Source organism: Chroicocephalus ridibundus, chromosome Z, assembly GCF_963924245.1.
Source record: "Chroicocephalus ridibundus chromosome Z, bChrRid1.1, whole genome shotgun sequence".
NCBI classification, from domain to species: Eukaryota; Metazoa; Chordata; class Aves; order Charadriiformes; family Laridae; genus Chroicocephalus; species Chroicocephalus ridibundus.
The window spans coordinates 82,440,101-82,458,755 of NC_086316.1; the positions used below are offsets into that span (position 1 = coordinate 82,440,101).

An 18,655-nucleotide genomic window follows, 5' to 3' on the forward strand; every position below is an offset into this window, starting at 1 on the left:
AGGGAATATATATATATATATTTTTTTTTATATATATACATATATATAAAAAAAATTATAGAAACCTCCAAACGGGGCTTTTAGAAAAATACTCCGTGGCGGTAGGTGCCCTTCAAGTGTCCCTGGGCGGGCGGAAGGGGCGGGTAGCGGCGGCGGGGCGGGGCGGGGGCCGGGCTGCGAGGGCCGAGGGGCGGCTGGGGGCAGCGGAGCTTACATTTCTATTAGCCGGTAGCACCTGAAACTTGGAAAGCTGAGCGCATAGGTGCCATCAGAGGTGGCGGTGTCAGGGCAGCAGCATCGCAAGCTGAGGAGAGCCTCGCCGCCAGAGGCGTGTCGTGATCCGTCTGTGTGCTGGTTTGGGTGACACAGGACTAATTTCTCTTCTAATGCTTGGGGAAACTGCAGTTTTAGAAGACTCTAGTGTCTGAATTTGTGAAAATACTTACTTTATAGCCAGCTATAGTGCGGGTGTTTCAAGGTCTCACTGTTTTTGAGCTCGCCAGGGATGAGGAGGAGCGAGACCCGGGCACTTGACCCAAGCTGCCAACAGGATTATTTCATACCATGGATATCACGTTCAATGTAAATTAGAAAGTTTGCTGCGTAGCGCCCTCTATTCCTTGATGGCTGCGATCCTGAGAACTTCTCACCCTGGTGCCAGAGCCCTGAGCCCTTCCCTTCCTCCCGAAGCCGCAGCGCTCGCAGAGTCCCACATTGGCTGTCCCCGGCTGGGAGTGCAGATAGAATGGGCTGGGTATAGTCCTTGTATATTGGAATTAGGATCAATATGGTTTCTTTAGTGTTGTTATTTTACTTAGTCTTATCCTATTAAATCTGTTTATATTTCAACCCTTGGGTTTCCTTGTTTTTCCTCGATTCCCCTTCTCATGTGGGGAGGGGTCATCAGTTGACAGAGTAATTGCCTAAATGACAATAAATTGTTGTGGGTTTCTTAAACCATCACAGCCTGCCAAGGCCTCGCCCTGCAGGGGCCACTTACTCAGCCACAAATCCTGTGTGTGAGACCCAGGATTTAGTCTGCGGGGCAGAATGTGCTGAAACTCAGGCAGGGACAGTGCGACAGTGTCCCCGAGGTAACCCAGAGAGGTCGTTGTAGCACAGAGCCCAGCGGCCATTCTGGGAGTTGGAAAGGTTAAGTGAAAAGTCCTCAAGTGTTTTGGCATGTCTTGTGTCAAATACGGTGCTTCAGCAGCATTTTGCATGCTGATTATTTCAGTATAATGCTGAGTACAAACTTCAAACTCTGTAACGGTGGAAAAAAAATCCCACATGGATTTAAATAATCTATTTCAGTCTTGTGCCTTTGTACTTTTGTTATGCTATGAAAGAAACAGAGTTCCTTGCTGATTGTTTTAAGAGGTAGACTTGGAAGATGTATTTTTACAGTGTGCTTTCCAACAGGGACTGCATTTTTTTAAGTGAATTTATATAAGCAATAATATGCAAGCTATTCAGATTTCAATTTTTACACTTGAACTTAAAATATGATTCATGCCTTTTTGATTAAGGGGTTTATATGCCTTTATTTGTAACTTGTCTTATAATATACGTGAAATATACAATTCCATCAAAAATTATTTTGCTGATTTAAAACTATTTTCTTAGAATTGTAGCAGGGGAAAAGCAAATTCTTTCAAAACATTTGGGGCATTTATATCCACTTTGGTAAAAGGTTTCGCCGCCGCCAGTGAATTGAACTGATGATTTTTTTACTATTTTCTGTGTGTTCCAATAATTCTCTCTCTCTCCTCCCCCCCCCCCGGACTACAATTCCCATGAGGCCCTGCGGCGCGGCGGCTGCGCGCGGGGGTCGCCGGGACGGAGGCGGGCGGTTCAAGGCGGCGGGAGCCGACATGGAGGAGAAGCTCCAGCGGGTAATGGTGGTCGTGGTCGTGGTCGTGGTCGTGGTCGTGGTCGTGGTCGTGGTCGTGGTCGTGGTCGTGGTCGTGGTCGTGGTCGTGGTCGTGGTCGTGGTCGTGGTCCCTCTGTACTGGGCACTGGTGAGGCCCCACCTCGAGTGCTGTGTCCAGTTTTGGGCCCCCCACCACAAGAAAGACATTGAGGTGTTGGAGCGTGTCCAGAGAAGGGCAACAGCACTGGTGAAGGGTCTGGAGCACAAGTCTGGTGAGGAGCGGCTGAGGGAGCTGGGGGTGTTCAGCCTGGAGAAGAGGAGACTGAGGGGAGACCTTCTCGCTCTCTGCAGCTCCCTGAAAGGAGGGGGTAGCCGGGGCGGGTCGGTCTCTGCTCCCAAGGAACAGGCGATAGGACAAGAGCGAACATCCTCAAGTTGCGCCAGGGGAGGTTTAGGAAAAATTTCTACACCTAAAGGGTTATCAGACATTGGAACAGGCTGCCCAGGGCAGTGGTGGAACCACCATCCCTGGAGGTATTTAAAAGACAGGTAGACATAGAGCTTGGCTCTATGGTTTAGTGATGGTTTTTGTCAGCATTAAGTTGATCTGAAGGTCCCTTCCAACCTAGGCATTTCTATGATTCTGTGGTGGTGGAGGTGTCCCTGGTGCATTATCATATCCCTAATCCCACTCTCCTAAAAGCGTCTCTTTCTGTCCTTATGGGGGAGGTACCTGAGTGCTTGTGCTGGAGGTTTTGCTGGGCCCTGGCCCTTGTCGCTCTGCTTGGCTGGCACTTGGACATGCATAGTTTATGAACAGAAATGAGCCCGTGTCATTTTCTTGCCCCTGTGGGTGTTGAGGGCCGGCCAAGACATGGTCGCTGGGTGGGTTTTGCAGCAGTGCATTCTGTGTTCACCCACTTCATCCTCAGCTGTCTACTAGGTAACAGCCCAATCCCACTGACCTTTAAATGAGCTCACAGCTCGTTTAAAAAGCTAGGTTATGAAGATCTTGTGTGCTTGAAGTTTTTGTGTTTCAAATCATTGTCCCTACAGAAAGTGGCAGAAAGAGTCATTTCATCCTTTGATTGTGAACTTGGCATTTTTGCAGATAATTAGTGCTGTTTGGCTCTAAGGCCTTGATGGTTTTCTCCCCAGAGTGGTTCAGGGTGATGTTTGCTGTGTGCAGTGTATGTAGCTGAGATGCTGGTATGGCAGAAGCATAAAGAAGGACAGGTTAGAAAGAAATGTCATTCTAAGTTATAAGGCTGGGTCCCTTTCCATTTGGTTGCTTATGTAGCCTTAGACAAGAATTTATGTTTCCTCAATGTTAAAATTCCATGTGTTCAATTATTACCAGTCATAATCTAATCTTTCAGTGCCTCCTGAGAGCGCTGCGTTGAGGTCTCCCATTTCTGACCTTCTTTTCAGTGGTAGAAATTGTGCTCTGCGGCGCTTATGCCTGCACGTTGCAGTTCTCCCCCACTGGCCTGTAGAGACTGTTCCCTGTGATCGTGGTTTGGGCAGTTTCATCCCACACTGCTTTAATGTAGTTTTCACCAGCTGCCCAAATACCCATTTAACATCTCTTGGACAACTAGCATGTCTGTAGCAAACAGGTCATGTGAATAAAAAAATAAAATTTTATCGCCTGGAGATTAACAGGTGTCCAGAGAAATGAGGGAGATTAAAAGGGAAATTGTTTTCTAAACTACAGGGCGTGTTTGAAAAAGAGACAAAGGAAGCTCTCTCCCTTTTTTCCACCCATTCACATACTGGTGTAGTAGTAGTTATTCTTCAGGAATGTAGAAATTGCAGCACTTCTACTTTTCTCACACCTATCGTCTGTTTTCTGTTGTTTCACTTGACCTTTTACTCTTTTTTTTCTTTTTTTTTTTTCCACATTCTCTGTCAGATTGCCTTATGGCTAAAGAAAATATATAAGAATCAGCCTATTCCAGCATTTGAAGCGAATAAAAGGACAGTTGATATCTTGTATGACCTTGCAGAGCGCAATGAAGCTAGAGATAGGGATGTTTCTTTGCTGATAGAGGACATGATGCAGAAGGCAACAGAATATGAAGCAGAAGGTGAGTTTGAAAGCTGCGCTTCCCCCTTCCATCAAAGTTAGTTTTCTTAGTGACCCTGAAGATTATCTTTGTTAAAATCTCACAAACAAATATATATATATGAATAAATAAGTATATATAATTGGAACGAACTCAGCTTTTGTTCTGGCACAGCTTTTACTACAATGTCTGTTGTAAATGTCTGCCTCCCTTGCAGCAAAAATTTACGGTGATGTAAGGTTGACAAAGAGCAATTTTTTAAGCTGTCTTGAGGAGGCTGTAAATACGGACAAGCAAATTAATTGATAAAACCTCCTAGCCTGCTGGGCTGAGTAGCAGAGCATTGAAATACTGGCTGGATAGGCAGGGAAGCAACCCTACCGCTGATTTAAGAGTCTGAGCTGGTGCTAATCCACTGTTAAGGAAAGCACTTGAGGAATCTGAAACAACAGTGAGGTGATTAAGTTATGCTCGAGCTGCCTGGAGTGAGTGTTTGATAATGGGGTTTTTTGGAGCAAGTGAGTGGTTCAGGGGACCATAATACATTTTTAACATGTGTTGAAAGACACAATCCCATCTAGGCCTTAAAAGAACAGTGATATAAGGAAAAAAAAAAGTACTATTTTGGATTGTGTTTGTTTTCCAGCTAAGTATCTACAAGGCCTTCTTGGAGAAAGCCTGGCTCTTTCCCCGTCTAGTCTGTCCAGCAAAGGCACCAGCTACCTCGATGTCCTGGTAAACAGCGCAATGATACTTGAAACAAAGGACACTTCTCTTGTCAGGTAATTTTTGCCACTGTGCATCTGGGGTGATGATCAGTGCTGCTTCCCTCTGTTTTTTCAATTCAACATTTTCAAACTTGACTTTCACACCAGGAAATCTCTCTTGTCCAGCTTATTTTGCACGCCTTGGGCAGCTTTGGAGTACACAGCAGCTGAGCACAAAGCTCTAGCTCTTGATTACCCCTGCAGTGGAAGTCTCCAAAGCCTGAAAAGTGCCTCAGCCGGAGTTAAATCCCCCTTTTGTTTGCCCATGCTTTTGTGGTCAGCGGCCGCAGAGAAATGGCAGCTGTTAGTCTGCTCTTCCTGGGCCCCTCTCCCTAGCCTGGCTTTGACCCATTACACAACAGGTTTATGCTGAGCACTGGAGGTAAGGAAGGGCCAAAATCTGCCTTGGAATCCAATTTTTGTATGATGTTCAGGAGCTTAGCTCTTACAGCTCTTCTCCTGAGATGGAGGGGTGAGCAGCTTTGAACCGTTTGGGAAGAGGAAGAGACTGAAATACTGCTGGGTATCACCTCAGGGACGTGTGTTTTCAGGGACTGAATACAGTTTCTCTCAAAGGCAATTTGTCAAGCCACGAGTGGAACATAGGATGATTTCAAACCCAGTGGTTACATTCACTAGAGTGCCAGGTCTTGTTCACTTCCTCTTGAGATTGCTGTGCCATTTCCCCTTCCAGATGAAATCTTTGGTAGTTAAGGGAAGTTAGTGACTTATTTTAATTCCTCCTATCGTAGTATGAGAACAAAACCAAGTCATTTGTGTAAAGTGTGGAGAAAATAATAATAATTCTGAGTTTCAGAAGAGCTGACTCCTGAGCATTCCCACTGAATCTCTCTCTTCGCCAGCTTCTTCTGTGCCATCAATGATATGACATCGGAGCTGTATGCAACAGAATTAAAAAACAGGCAAATGGAACTGGAATTGAAGGACAGGATGAAAAAATTAACTGGAGCGCTGATGCTGGAAAAGCAGATACGGGAGTGAGTAATGGATGAGAAAAGGGTTAGGTGTAAGCAATACTGCTGATCTCTGCAATGTGGAACATCGGACAACTAACAAGGACAACTGAATTGTCAGGGTTTTGACACATCTCTAACTCAAATATTTGGAAGTATCTACCAAAAACTATGTGCTATGGACACATTCAGTAATCAAAAGAGATCTGGGGTACCATCATCAAATCGGTTATTTTAAAACAAAACTGGTCTATGAGCACTTATAGCAGAGATGCCAGACCTGTGTGCTTTGTGCAGGTTTGCCATGGCCCCTCTCAGTGATCTTAAGTTTAGCATGGTTAACAGGTCTGAATTAGGGAATTATGCAGAAGAGTCTGACTCTGTACTTTTATGCAGATGGCTTTCCCCTTGGCCTTTTTTTTTTTTTTTTTTTTCCCCTTTCCCATAGCCTTCTGGAGTCTGGATGTAACAGCTGTGGATGTTTCCACTGGGAAATCCCACAGGGAAATGCAAGTTTTTCTCCATTCCCTCCCTTCTGGTGTTGGTTGTATTACAGGGTTTAGCTTAAGCATAGATAATTAAGCAATATTTGTATACTGGTATCTCTTTGAATGTATAAGTTTGTTTCTTTTTGTATTTTTTTAAGGGATCTTGAAAAAACAGAGAAATACCTGGAACTCGAAATGTCCAAGGCTGAATATCAATCCCAGAAAATAAAGTTCCTGACAGATAAATCTAAGGATTTCAAAGTCAGGATCAAGGCTGCTGAGGTAGATGGAAGGAATTTTCTAGAAAGACGTGGTGATGGGATGGCACAGTCATGGTTGGTCGGGCCCAAAATTGTAGTTAACAGGGACATCCCAGGAGCTTCCTAAAGTCCAGGACTGAGGACTCCTGGGCTAACAGGACAACGTGTTACTACGCTTCAGTTGCTCCTGCTATATTCGTGGTCTCTCCCCAGGATATCCTATGATAAATGAAAGAACACTTTCTCTGCTTTCACTGAGAGCTGTATTAGCTCGGACTACCTTGTGCTTGTTGTGAGGTACTGTCATATAAGAGTATACGGACAGCTGTCAGAAGAGCAGCAGCTGATTGTAAATTGTGTGACAGTTCTGAATATAGCTATTTCTTGCAAGTAATGAATGATTAAACACAGAAGGCAGAAGTTGTACTGTCTTCACCTTTTCTACATGATAAAGCACATGTGAATGCTTTATTGGACAGCATTGAAGTATTAAATACCTTAGAAAAAATGAGATGGAAAATGTGGTATTAGCATCTTACTGAAAAGCCTCCTCCCAGCCTTGCCTTGTGCTCTTCCCCTGCTAGTTTTCTGGAAGGACTTGTTATTCTTGATATGAAATCTGTTGCTGCTAAAATTTATATACTCACCTATAGCTGTGGTTCAAGTAGCACGTGTTTTTGTTGTTGACAAACTGCATTCTTACTTCCTTGTTTAGACCAAAACCCAAGGAAATAGCAAAATCTTTCTCTTCTCTGTTATATTTTGTGGTCAGTTATGAACGAGCCCTTTCCTGTTTGTAGGACCAGCTTACTGCCACAGGGCTGCACAAGTCGCTGACACACGAGTCACTCATGAGCCTGTCTGAGGTAGGTCTTTTGCGCCAAGATGGATGTTTCTACAGTGGTACAGACCAGGCTTGTTTGCTGGGTGATTTCAGGAAATGTAGTTTAGCATTTGGTTGCCTGAACAAATATTAACGGTAAAAAAGAAGCGCAAATAAAAATCCTGTAGATGGATACCTCTGATCTGGAGTATGTTGGGATGGGTTTTGCTCTTCTAGAAACTGAGAAGCAGATGCTGAAGTGGTACCTTTTCTCTAGGATTAGATGTGGGCTTATTTTGGACTTGGGAAGAAGCGGGAACAACTGGAATCTTTATTTTTGTTGCCTTTTGTTTTTTCCTCTCTTTTGTTTCTGCCTCTGCCTGTAATTGGGAATATAGCCTACTAGAGATTTTCCATGGGATAAATGCCCTGACACTGAAAGGCAGCCTGTGATCCTCTTTGTGATCCGTGCCATAAACAGAGTGGATATTCCGTGGACTGTATTCTGTTACATGGCTACCAGTGTATTGAAATTACTTCATAGAATGACCCAGGTGATTCTTTCTAGTTTGTGTGAAATAAACCTGCTTTCAAATACTTCAGAGCAAGGGGAGGAGGTCAAGTGAAATTAAAAATCTGAACCACTGTCTGCTTTTTTTCTTCTATTTTTAAATATAACATTTTTCAGCTGTATTGTAAGCTCAGTGGGATAATTTGTTAAAGGAAAAAGCATATTTCTTGAGTTACTAGCTATAGATTCTCCAGCATTTGTACACACGTAACATGTATTTGTGTCGTTCCGTCTGCGCTGGTCACATTTTAATATTATTTGCTATTATTGTAATGAGAACTTAGTCTTTTTCCCCATTTCTTTTGCTGCTTTTTCCTGCAGCCAATCAAGATTTGTTAGTTAAGTTGAACAATGAAAATAGGTTTCTTGATTTTTATGTTGTCGTTCCCATGAACCAGCACTGGGTGGCAATGTTTACATTGCACAGTGTTTCAGAAGGGTACTAACCAGAAATAATTTCTGTTGGCATTTTGCATGCAAAAAGTCATAGACAATTTTCTAGACCTGTCACCTTCTAGAACTTGAGCATAAGGGTAGGTTTAACTCCCTGACATTTCTATATGTGCTTTGCCAAGAACTCAGTGAATTGGGCAGCACAAATGGCTTTATCTTCAGAGTGCTTTTTTTTTTTTTTAATTTTGATTATTTGAAAAGAGTTGAGGGATGTGGAAGTTACTCAATTTTCAGCCCCAAAGAGAAATTATTTCCCCTTCTTAACAGAATGAGCAAAGCAGCACAAGTGGAAGGGGAGTCTTTTTGCTGCCACCTGTGCAAAACTGTTTTCATGCAGAAGCTGGAGGCATGAAAATGTATCCCCTTCCTTGGGACTTGTTTCTCTCTCTGGACTACCGTGAAGTTTACAGCAAAAGTTTTCTGTCTGGTGGATTCTCATTGGAAATCCCCTCTCCTTTTAGGGAGGTGATATCAGCTGATTATACTGTGAGAAAAGATATCTGAAGATGTATTCAGAGTGAAGAAAAAATAATTGATACCTCTGTAAAATTTGAACTGTGTTTGATTGATAACTGAATTAATAGCAGATCTTTAGTTTTCCATGGGTTTTTAAGAAGGATCATAAAAGCTCTCACCAACATCTGTGAATTCTGAAATGCTGTAGGTAATTGTTGATCTATTTCATTGATTTACATCACTTCTACAAGTAAGCCTATAGAATGTAATCTGCCTTACTGTTTTCACAGGAACTGGCTCAACTGCAGCAAGAAACTGCGCCTGTGAAGAAGAAACTGCAGTCCTACTTAGACTTACCTCCTGTAATTATTTTTTCCACTGTTCTATTATATTTGTTATCAGATTAACTTTAATGGACTTCAGAATGTAAAGGATATTGTTGTGATGGTTTCAGTGGGCAGGCAGATGTCCTACAGGTCTACTAGTGGTGTAAACAGAAGACTTTACTTAAACAGAAGGCTATCTATCAATTAATCAAAGCCAAGAAATTAAGTATGCTTACCAGGCAGACTTTGTTCTAATGAAATGCACAGAATTGCTGGGTGAGCTCAGTATCACGGTGAATTAGATAGAAATTAGACAAAGAAATGTGGAAGAAAACATAATTTCTTAGTATAATTTTTTTATTGAGACTTACCAATGTATTAGCTATCCATGTCATCAAGCTGTCACTACGGTGGATACAGCGCATTGTGCAGAGGTTGGAGCTCTGAGCAAGGTTTTAACAACTACGAAGAAATACGTAGGCATTGTCCCCTAAACAAGTATTCTAGCTTGTGTGAGTACAGGCTGCTCCATCATTTTCTTTGATTTCTCTTGAGGGCTCTTTGAAATCACAGACTTCTCATTTAGGTAACTAAGTTACAGTTTTGAAAGCCCCTGTCTGTGTATCTGGTTTTGATTTTATATTTTGACTATTGTCACTGTTGGTCCCTGTGCTAGGAGTTACTATCAGACTGCTGTGTGAAGGGCCTTTTATAAAAAGGATTTTACTCTTTTTCCAGTTGGAACACTTGTTACAAAAGACTGTTTGGGTTAAGGGCAATTTTGTGAACAACTTTATAGTGGCTTAAGGAAGTCATGGGTAAACAGGGCTTTAGTCCGTGATACAGAAAGCCTTGGCTTTGTGTGACATCTGTACGTCACCACCTGTGATATTTGGAACCACTAAACCCAAGTATTTCCAGTCTCCTTTGGAAGATAACCATTGCTGTTACAGGTAAGTATTAATGATTTTTCTCTTTGTCATTCAGGGGAGAAGTAGCAAAAACTGGAGTGTGAAAAGCAGAATGGGTTTGGATTTATTAAATACAACCGTAACTGTCTAGTTTAGACTTGTGTATTTGAGTTACTTGATAGGGCCCCTGTTACCTCCTCATCTGAGCACCCCACAGCCTTTAATAGAGCTAACCTCCGGCCTTTCTGTGTAAGAGGTGAAAAATACTTATTGCAGTTCTTATAAACCATAGAATGGTTTGGGTGGGAAGGGACCTTAAAGATCATCTAATTCCAACCCCCTGCCCTGGGCAGGGACACCTCCCACCAGCCCAGGTTGCTCCAAGCCCCGTCCAGCCTGGCCTTGAACCCCTCCAGGGATGGGGCAGCCACAGCTTCTCTGGGCAACCTGGGCCAGGGGCTCACCACCCTCCCAGCAAAGAATTTCTTCCCAATATCTCATCTCAATCTCCCCTCTTCCAGTTTAAAACCATTCCCCCTCGTCCTATGGCTCCCCTCCCTGATCCAGAGTCCCTCCCCAGCTTTCCTGGAGCCCCTTGAGGGACTGGAAGGGGCTGGAAGGTCTCCGCGGAGCCTTCTCTTCTCCAGGCTGAACCCCCCCAGCTCTCTCAGCCTGTCCTCCCAGCAGAGGGGCTCCAGCCCTCTAATCATCTTCATGGCCTCCTCTCGCCCCTCTCAAACAGGTCCATGTCCTTGTGCTGCAATTCGAGAGATGCACACAGTACTCCAGGTGAGGTCTCACCAGACTGGAGTACAGGGCAGAATCCCCTCCCTTATCTGCTGGCCATACTTCTTTTGATGCAGCCCAGGATGCGGTTGGCTTTCTGGGCTGCCAGCACACATTGCCAGCTCATGTTGAGCTTCTCGCCAACCAACACCCCCAAGTCGTCCTCCTCAGGGCTGCTCTCCATCCATTCTCTGCCCAGCCTGTATTTGTGCCTGGATTTGCCATGACCCAGGTGCGGGACCTTGCACTTGGCCTGGTTCCACTTCATGAGGTTCACATGGGCCAACCTCTCCAGCCTGCCCAGGTCCCTCTAGATGGCATCCTTTCCCTCCAGTGTGTTGACCACGCCACACAGCTTGGTGTCATCAGGGCACAAATGGGGCACAAAGGTCAGAGAAACAGAGAGACTTACCCAAAATCATCTAGATGCTCTGCGATTAATTGCATCTCTTGTATTATGAACTAGGGACCTGTCTGCTGGGCCACATTTCTCTTTATACCTCCTTAGCCCCTCCATCAATTTCCTGCCTCTCAACACATCTCGCTCATACAAATGCTGCTGTCACCCTCCTAGAAGGAAAGGATGAAGGGAGAGGGTGGGACTGCTTCTCTTTTAAATTCATCTTACTCTGAGAGGCAGCTGCCTCCTTTCCTCAAGCAAAACAGGACGTTCAAATTGGATTACGTTCTCCAGTTCCCGCCTCCCTCCCATCTTCCCGTCAGTGGAGATGGGGAGAGCCCCGATGCCTTGCTTCTGGTGCAGGCAGAAGGAGGGAGGAAGGTTTATGCTGGCAAGCTTATTGTGCTTTGGAAAATTCATACACGGATATGTTTAAAATCCAGTTCCTTGATTGCTAGGTTTGGAAAATTGCTAAAAATTGGGGTGTTTTTTAGGCGATACCAGACTTTTGAAAAATACATGATTGCCCAAACCAAACTGGTACTAGGCTTTTAATGTCTGTATCTTTTGCATGTGAAGGGTGCACACAAAATCGATTTCATTATCCCTGAATTCCGCTGTGGCACATCATTAGACACTTGCAATGATGCAAGGGCTTTGTGTTTCCAGCTGAAATATTAATTTTTATGCCATTTTCTCTCCTTAGAGTCTTTCTCTTGCAAAAGTGAAGATTGAAGAATTAAAACAAGAACTGGTAAGAGTTTTTCATCTTTCACAGAGATTTATATGAGTACTGTACTTCCAAATTAAGCTATATATATTAATTGGCTGTGGATTTATCTGCCTCAGATCGTAGTCTTAATGATCCCTAGAGGGAAATTTTGCTCTGGTAAGGGAGAAGCCGTGCATATTGGTAGGAGGAGCTGGTGGAGGAATGATCTCTAAGCTACAAAGGCAGTTGGGCATAATGGTATCAGTGGGGATTAGGTATCTATATCCCTCTGGATTTTGTCTGCTTCACCTGTCAGAATGTTTACTCATTCAGCTGTGTTGCAGCTTTTTGGTCTCACAACCTTTCTTGCTGTCCCTGAACTCTGAGAGGGCTCTAGGGCCCATATTTTATTTAGCAGCTGCCTTGTAGACTGCAATGGGGACCTTCTCCTATAAAACATTATTTCATCCGTGCTGATGTAATCTGCAGTTTTGGTTGTTGGGAAGCATTCGTATAAAGCTGTTTGGGAAGTTCATACGTGTCTTTCCTCAGTGAGCTGGGCCACATTTGAACATAAAACCTGTCTTTATTTCTTTGGGCTACTGTCTGCTTGCTCATGGATAAAGCACAAGGTATTCAGCGATAAGCCTCAAAGCTGTCATCAAAAATCACAGCTATTTGAGAGTGTTTTTTACATTTCCAGATGGGACTGCTTGGGTTGGTAAGTGTTGCGCGAAACAGGGCCAAGTGGTTTTGGCAGAAGATAAACCCCCTTGCGTTCTAACACTCCTCACCGAGGTGGGAGGCTAGGTGCGGCTAGGTTTAAATTCTGAGTGATGCCCAATTCAGCACTATCAGTCCAATCGCGTTTAATATGTATTAAACTACTACAATTTGGATACACTAATAGTGGACTGCACCTTCAGTCTAGTCGTGCTCCTGAACTAGCACGGCCTCTCTGTAGTTTTGGTCGCGTTCAGTGAGAAAGCGAAACGACTAGCTACTGAAACAGTGCAGTTTATTTAACCAACAGATATACAGGTTCTTTAGGATTGCCGGTGATAAATACACTGTCTGCAAAGCACGTGCAAATAAAGATATTGCTAAGTATACAAACGCGCGACAAAATTATAAACGATACAGCCTGGCTATAAATGTAGGAGAGAGATTCTCTAGAGAAATTTCTAAGTCCCCGAGAAAGCGCTCGGTGTCATCGAAGTCTTACCCAAAGGCGTCCCTATGGGGGGGAAGAGAGGCTCAGCCCGTCGACTGATCCCGGAAATCAGCGGTGGAATTCTTCGCGATGGTGTCTTCCCTGACATCCCCTCTTTCTTGGGCTATTTTATATTATTTTTTTATCTTCAAAGTGGAGTTTGAGTGACTTTAGTCATACGTACTTTTATTATGATTAATGTATTCAAGGAGGAGTGTTCACACCTCGGGGGCGGATAGCCTCCGGGATGGAGGTGTGTTTTGGTACATTGTGGTGAGCAAAGTTCGCACAACAGGACAGCATTTCATCAACATTCAACGAAATGTTGGCTCGGGTAGCGTGTAGGCCGCTTATCAGTTCCGTAGTACCATCTCGTCCCCATATCTGCTATTCGTCACAAGGGAAGGCCACGGAACAAGCGTGTTCCATTCCATCCCTCGTGTAGTTTCGCAAACAACCTTGTACAGGGAATCACAGATGTTGCATTCTTCGTGTGCTAGCTGCGGCTGTATTCTACCTCAGAAGCCTCTTGATTTTATGACTTTCCTTAATGTGTGAACAATGCTGTATTTTTGTATTCTTGGCCAATTTAGTAATTATTCCACATAATCCACCCCGTGACTACAGTCACTCAAGCTCTACGATAATCAATACTGATGGGGAATATCACATGTCCTGTTTTGGCGAGGGATATCAAGTGCAAATACTTCTTGTGGGGTGATTAAGCGAGTTAAGCGTTTCATCATAATCCAAAGTCTAACATACAAAACAATTGTCAAAGCAAAGCACAATACAGTGAGTACTAGTAGAACAACAACAGGATGGAGCATCTTGTTAAAGTCCTGTAGCTGTTGGTGACCATCCAAAGAGGGTGTCCCACCATTCATGTCCTCCGTCTCTCTTGACCCTTTCCAGTACATGGTGTATTTCTTCAACATCATGATGGACAGTAATCAGAGTTCTTTGTCCATTTTCTTGGGCCTCTTTCAACAATCGCTTCAATTCATCGTGTTGTAGCAACTTCTTCACTAGTGAGAGATTCATTCCGATAGGGGTAGGCAGCAAATCTCGAATCAATGTGTAATTAGACTGTAGCAATTGAAAAGACGTAACAGGAGCTGAATAACTGAAGTCACATCCAATGATGTTAGTAAAGTTACAAACACAAAGATTTGAGTTATTACTTATATCTACTGCTATGTCATCTACGAATACAAAAGTACAGGGAGACCTCATGCAAACACACCCTTTCCCAATATACACAAGCACAGTTTCTGGGGTTTCATCAGGTTGTATCTCGAAATGACAAACATTCTGGTTGGTGTCAAGACAAATGCCTTGTGCCTTGAGAGTATTACTCTCACAAATGAATCCTTGTTGATCTCGTGAAATGCATGCTTCAACATCAACAGTTTGCCATTTATTCTCGTTTTGTTGTGCCCACACTCTATGCTCTACCGGATGGAGTATAGCTCCATGGTGATTCAACCCCAGTGCGATGATTGGGTATATGCTGTATACTGAGGCATTGCGTATCGTTAAGACAAAAGCTGTGGCTTTGCTCTCAATGGGATCATAGGTGAAATTAACCAGATACCACCAGGATTGAAATTTTCTCTCAAACTCAATTGCATTATCCCATATTACTTTTCGAATTTCGGTGGGCAAGGTGCCTTCTTCACCTTCCCTTATAATTGCGGCTGTCATAGATTGCATCCACAGTTGGGCTTGGATACAACTAAGGGCCAAGGAAACATTGTTTTGGGTTGTACCAAGTGCATTTGTGATCAGCTGATGGTCTTTTTCACCTGTTTCCTCCCACTGAGGCAATATATTCGATAAAAGCCATTGGTGATTTCCCAATGCTGATAGAGAGGACTGTAGAGGATGTTTTAATTTGTCTAGATCACTAGTAGTTGTGACTAGTTTGTTTGCAAGTATCTCAGCATCTATACTATTTAAGACTCCCAGTCCTGTTCCTAAGATACCAGTCACCTCTCTCTTCAGTCGTTGTGAGGTGGCAACAGTTCACCGGCCTAACCATGCTGACCATCCTGTAAGACACAAAAGAAAAGGGAATCTGCTCGGTCTTACTTGACCGACGGGGTTAAAAAGACAGCGAGGTCCACCAGGAATAGTTGTTAAAAACACTCCTGGTCCCCAAGAATCTCCTGCTTCTTCCTCACTCAGGATAATTCTGTCCCCCCCTTCAGAAGAAACTCGCCACACATACTCAACAGCTGACTCTTCTGGTCGCCTCGAATATTTCTCCCTTATTTTTGTTAACTCGGTTGGTGTCCATGGAACGGTACGCACAGTGGTGTGAATTTCATCATCATCATCAACCGCAGTTTCAGTTTTAACCAGAGGACGTAAAGGAAAAACTTGGGATTTCAAAGTAAAAGTCCTTTCCTCCTCATCTTCTTCGTCATCCTCACTATTAGACAAAAAATCTCCGGTCTGGGTTCCGGAATTTGGATAACACATTAACTTACGAATCTGTTGGACCTGGGTCGAGGGCTGCATTTTATCTAAGAGCCCAGTCACCCTTTCCAATAACATTTTAAGTTGGAGATTTTCACTCCCAAGTTGAGCATTCCGATTTCCTAAACATTCATTCTCACTCACAAGCTTATCAACTTGAGTTCTTAATTTTTCTCCTGTCTCCTTTTGCAAGGCTAATGATGACTTCAGCACCTCATTCTCTGATTTCAGGGTTGCATATTCTACAGCTGAAATCAGATTAGGAGCAGGGGTTTCTCTAGCTTCTTGTTGTGCACAAGATAAACAGGCGCCTAACACAGCACAAATCACACCCTTGCCTTTCCCCGCTCTGAGCTTCTGTGAAACCCGACACTCTTCAATACGTTCCACCACTTTCTCTTCATCCTTCCAAAATTTTTGGGCCCACTCCTTCCCAGCCTGGGAAGGGGCACAATCATATTTTTGCAGCAGTTTATCCATGGCAATCCTGCCGGACTACGCCAAATTCTGTTGCGCGAAACGGGGCCAAGTGGTTTTGGCAGAAGATAAACCCCCTTGCGTTCTAACACTCCTCACCGAGGTGGGAGGCTAGGTGCGGCTAGGTTTAAATTCTGAGTGATGCCCAATTCAGCACTATCAGTCCAATCGCGTTTAATATGTATTAAACTACTACGATTTGGATACACTAATAGTGGACTGCACCTTCAGTCTAGTCGTGCTCCTGAACTAGCACGGCCTCTCTGTAGTTTTGGTCGCGTTCAGTGAGAAAGCGAAACGACTAGCTACTGAAACAGTGCAGTTTATTTAACCAACAGATATACAGGTTCTTTAGGATTGCCGGTGATAAATACACTGTCTGCAAAGCACGTGCAAATAAAGATATTGCTAAGTATACAAACGCGCGACAAAATTATAAACGATACAGCCTGGCTATAAATGTAGGAGAGAGATTCTCTAGAGAAATTTCTAAGTCCCCAAGAAAGCGCTCGGTGTCATCGAAGTCTTACCCAAAGGCGTCCCTATGGGGGGGAAGAGAGGCTCAGCCCGTCGACTGATCCCGGAAATCAGCGGTGGAATTCTTCGCGATGGTGTCTTCCCTGACATCCCCTCTTTCTTGGGCTATTTTATATTATTTTTTTATCTTCAAAGTGGAGTTTGAGTGACTTTAGTCATACGTACTTTTATTATGATTAATGTATTCAAGGAGGAGTGTTCACACCTCGGCGGCGGATAGCCTCCGGGATGGAGGTGTGTTTTGGTACATTGTGGTGAGCAAAGTTCGCACAACAGGACAGCATTTCATCAACATTCAACGAAATGTTGGCTCGGGTAGCGTGTAGGCCGCTTATCAGTTCCGTAGTACCATCTCGTCCCCATATCTGCTATTCGTCACAAGGGAAGGCCACGGAACAAGCGTGTTCCATTCCATCCCTCGTGTAGTTTCGCAAACAACCTTGTACAGGGAATCACAGATGTTGCATTCTTCGTGTGCTAGCTGTGGCTGTATTCTACCTCAGAAGCCTCTTGATTTTATGACTTTCCTTAATGTGTGAACAATGCTGTATTTTTGTATTCTTGGCCAATTTAGTAATTATTCCACAGTAAGCCACTTGGTTTTGACTCAGAAATACAAGCTCACCTTAGCAGCCTGAGGCTTTTATCAGGTCAGAATACTTACCTCTGGAGCGTACCTCTTCAGCTTGAAGGTGTCTGATATCACATTGGGGCACAGTATGAAGAGCACTGAGCTTGTTTAGCCCTTCATTTGGAGATTTCTGCCACTTGCACTAGTGAAACCTTCCAGCCCAATGCCTGGGTTAATCAGTGCTAATAATATCCCAAGGTTTGCTCATTGTAGATAATGTTCGTCTAACAAGAATGTAAGAAAACTGTTTCATGGTCACTGATTCCTTTCTGTTTTCTCTCCCACTAGAACACCATGGAGGCACAGTTCTCAAAGCACATTGACTCGCTGACTCTTGAGATGTTAGAGACCAGAAAATTCCAGTTCACCTGAAGTGGCCTGCGTGGAAGAAGATTTCCCTTCTATTGTCTGTTTGTTTGCACTAGCAAATAGCACATTTTGGACTTTCTACTGTACTTCTGCCACTTTCTGCCTTGCTTTTCTTGCTGTTGGATGGTACAGTTGTGACCTTCCAGCAAGCACACTCACTTTTAGGGGTTCATGTAGCATTGCATTTGTAAAAATCACCTGTTTTTCATAAAATAATCACCATGCTTACTTGTTTTCTTTAGCTGTTTTTTTTTCCATGGGTGATACATGCCTGTAACTGGCCTCCAGATGGCACCTTCACCAGAAGATGTCCATGTCAGGATCTGGTTGACCATTACCATTTAGAATTGAACTGATCAGAGAGTCTGGTTTTCCTCTTTTCTTTGTCTGGGCTCTGGATTGTGCTTTTTCCCTGCTGGATTGTGCAGCATCTGAGGGGTTTTCTTTTGTGTAGGGTGGCTGTCCACCTTCATGGAAACAGGGTGAGCCCTGACTTGTTTTACGTGGGTCATAGTATTCACTTCACTGGCAAACTACTGCTTACAGGTAAGAGATGAGATGAGATGTAGCAGCAACAACCTCCTAAAGTTCTGTAGTTTCATTGTCATCTGGGAAAATGGAAGCCCGTGCCACTAACCTGTAAGGTCTGCCCACGTCCAAGGCTTTGAGAGATACCAGTCTACTGTTGAGTACTTGTTGTTTCTTCTTACATTATAAATAGAGCTAAGCAAATTAAAGTAGATAAATAGGTTTACGGGTAGTGAAGTGATAGCTTTAAAAACAAAAAAGGGCTTTGTAGTAAGACCTTTCTAGGTCTTGGATATTTTTGCAGAACTACTGTAGGATGTGATCATTTTGAAGCCGATTGTCCTTTCCAGTTCTGCTTCAAATCTCGTATTTCCATGCCACCACCACACCAACCTTAAACAGCACAGCTTTAAAAAGTTATTTTTGTACTACAGCCAAAAATCTGAAAATCTGCTGTGGATGGGGAGAAATCAAAATCTAGAAATAGTGGCAGCACCTAAGGACATCAAGCATGGACTAGGGCCTGTTTGTACTGGTCAGCAATGAA

The 18,655-nt window shown here is 43.6% G+C and overlaps 1 protein-coding gene across 5 annotated transcripts; it reads left to right on the forward strand.

Moving 5' to 3' along the window:
* The first annotated feature begins 171 nt into the window (after nucleotides 1–171).
* HAUS1 (HAUS augmin like complex subunit 1) lies at nucleotides 172–17,831 on the forward strand. Of its 5 annotated transcripts, none has more exons than XR_010069002.1 (10): nucleotides 172–1,895; nucleotides 3,789–3,963; nucleotides 4,589–4,724; nucleotides 5,573–5,707; nucleotides 6,330–6,453; nucleotides 7,232–7,297; nucleotides 9,025–9,096; nucleotides 9,799–10,013; nucleotides 11,864–11,911; nucleotides 17,500–17,589. XR_010069002.1 is itself a non-coding variant. In XM_063319386.1 (10 exons), exons 1-10 carry the CDS (start codon nucleotides 506–508, stop codon nucleotides 17,581–17,583), a joined length of 1,011 nt encoding a protein of 336 aa, XP_063175456.1. In that variant the 5' UTR covers nucleotides 173–505; the 3' UTR covers nucleotides 17,584–17,831. The 5 variants fall into 5 exon arrangements, 3 of the variants coding, with proteins under 3 accessions (XP_063175456.1, XP_063175455.1, XP_063175457.1); XM_063319386.1 differs by lacking the exon at nucleotides 9,799–10,013 and having other exon boundaries at nucleotides 173–582; nucleotides 1,802–1,895; nucleotides 17,500–17,831; XM_063319387.1 differs by lacking the exon at nucleotides 9,799–10,013 and having other exon boundaries at nucleotides 178–328; nucleotides 1,802–1,895; nucleotides 17,500–17,831.
* The last annotated feature ends 824 nt before the right edge of the window (nucleotides 17,832–18,655 follow it).

Excerpts from the sequence above, each read along its gene's own strand:
- HAUS1 (XM_063319385.1), top strand. The coding sequence starts at position 1,722 with ATGATTTTTTTACTATTTTCTGTGTGTTCCAATAATTCTCTCTCTCTC. Across the intron at positions 7,298-9,024 it reads CACTCATGAGCCTGTCTGAG|GAACTGGCTCAACTGCAGCA; the intron begins GTAGGTCTTTTG and ends CTGTTTTCACAG. Across the intron at positions 11,912-17,499 it reads AAGAATTAAAACAAGAACTG|AACACCATGGAGGCACAGTT; the intron begins GTAAGAGTTTTT and ends CTCTCCCACTAG.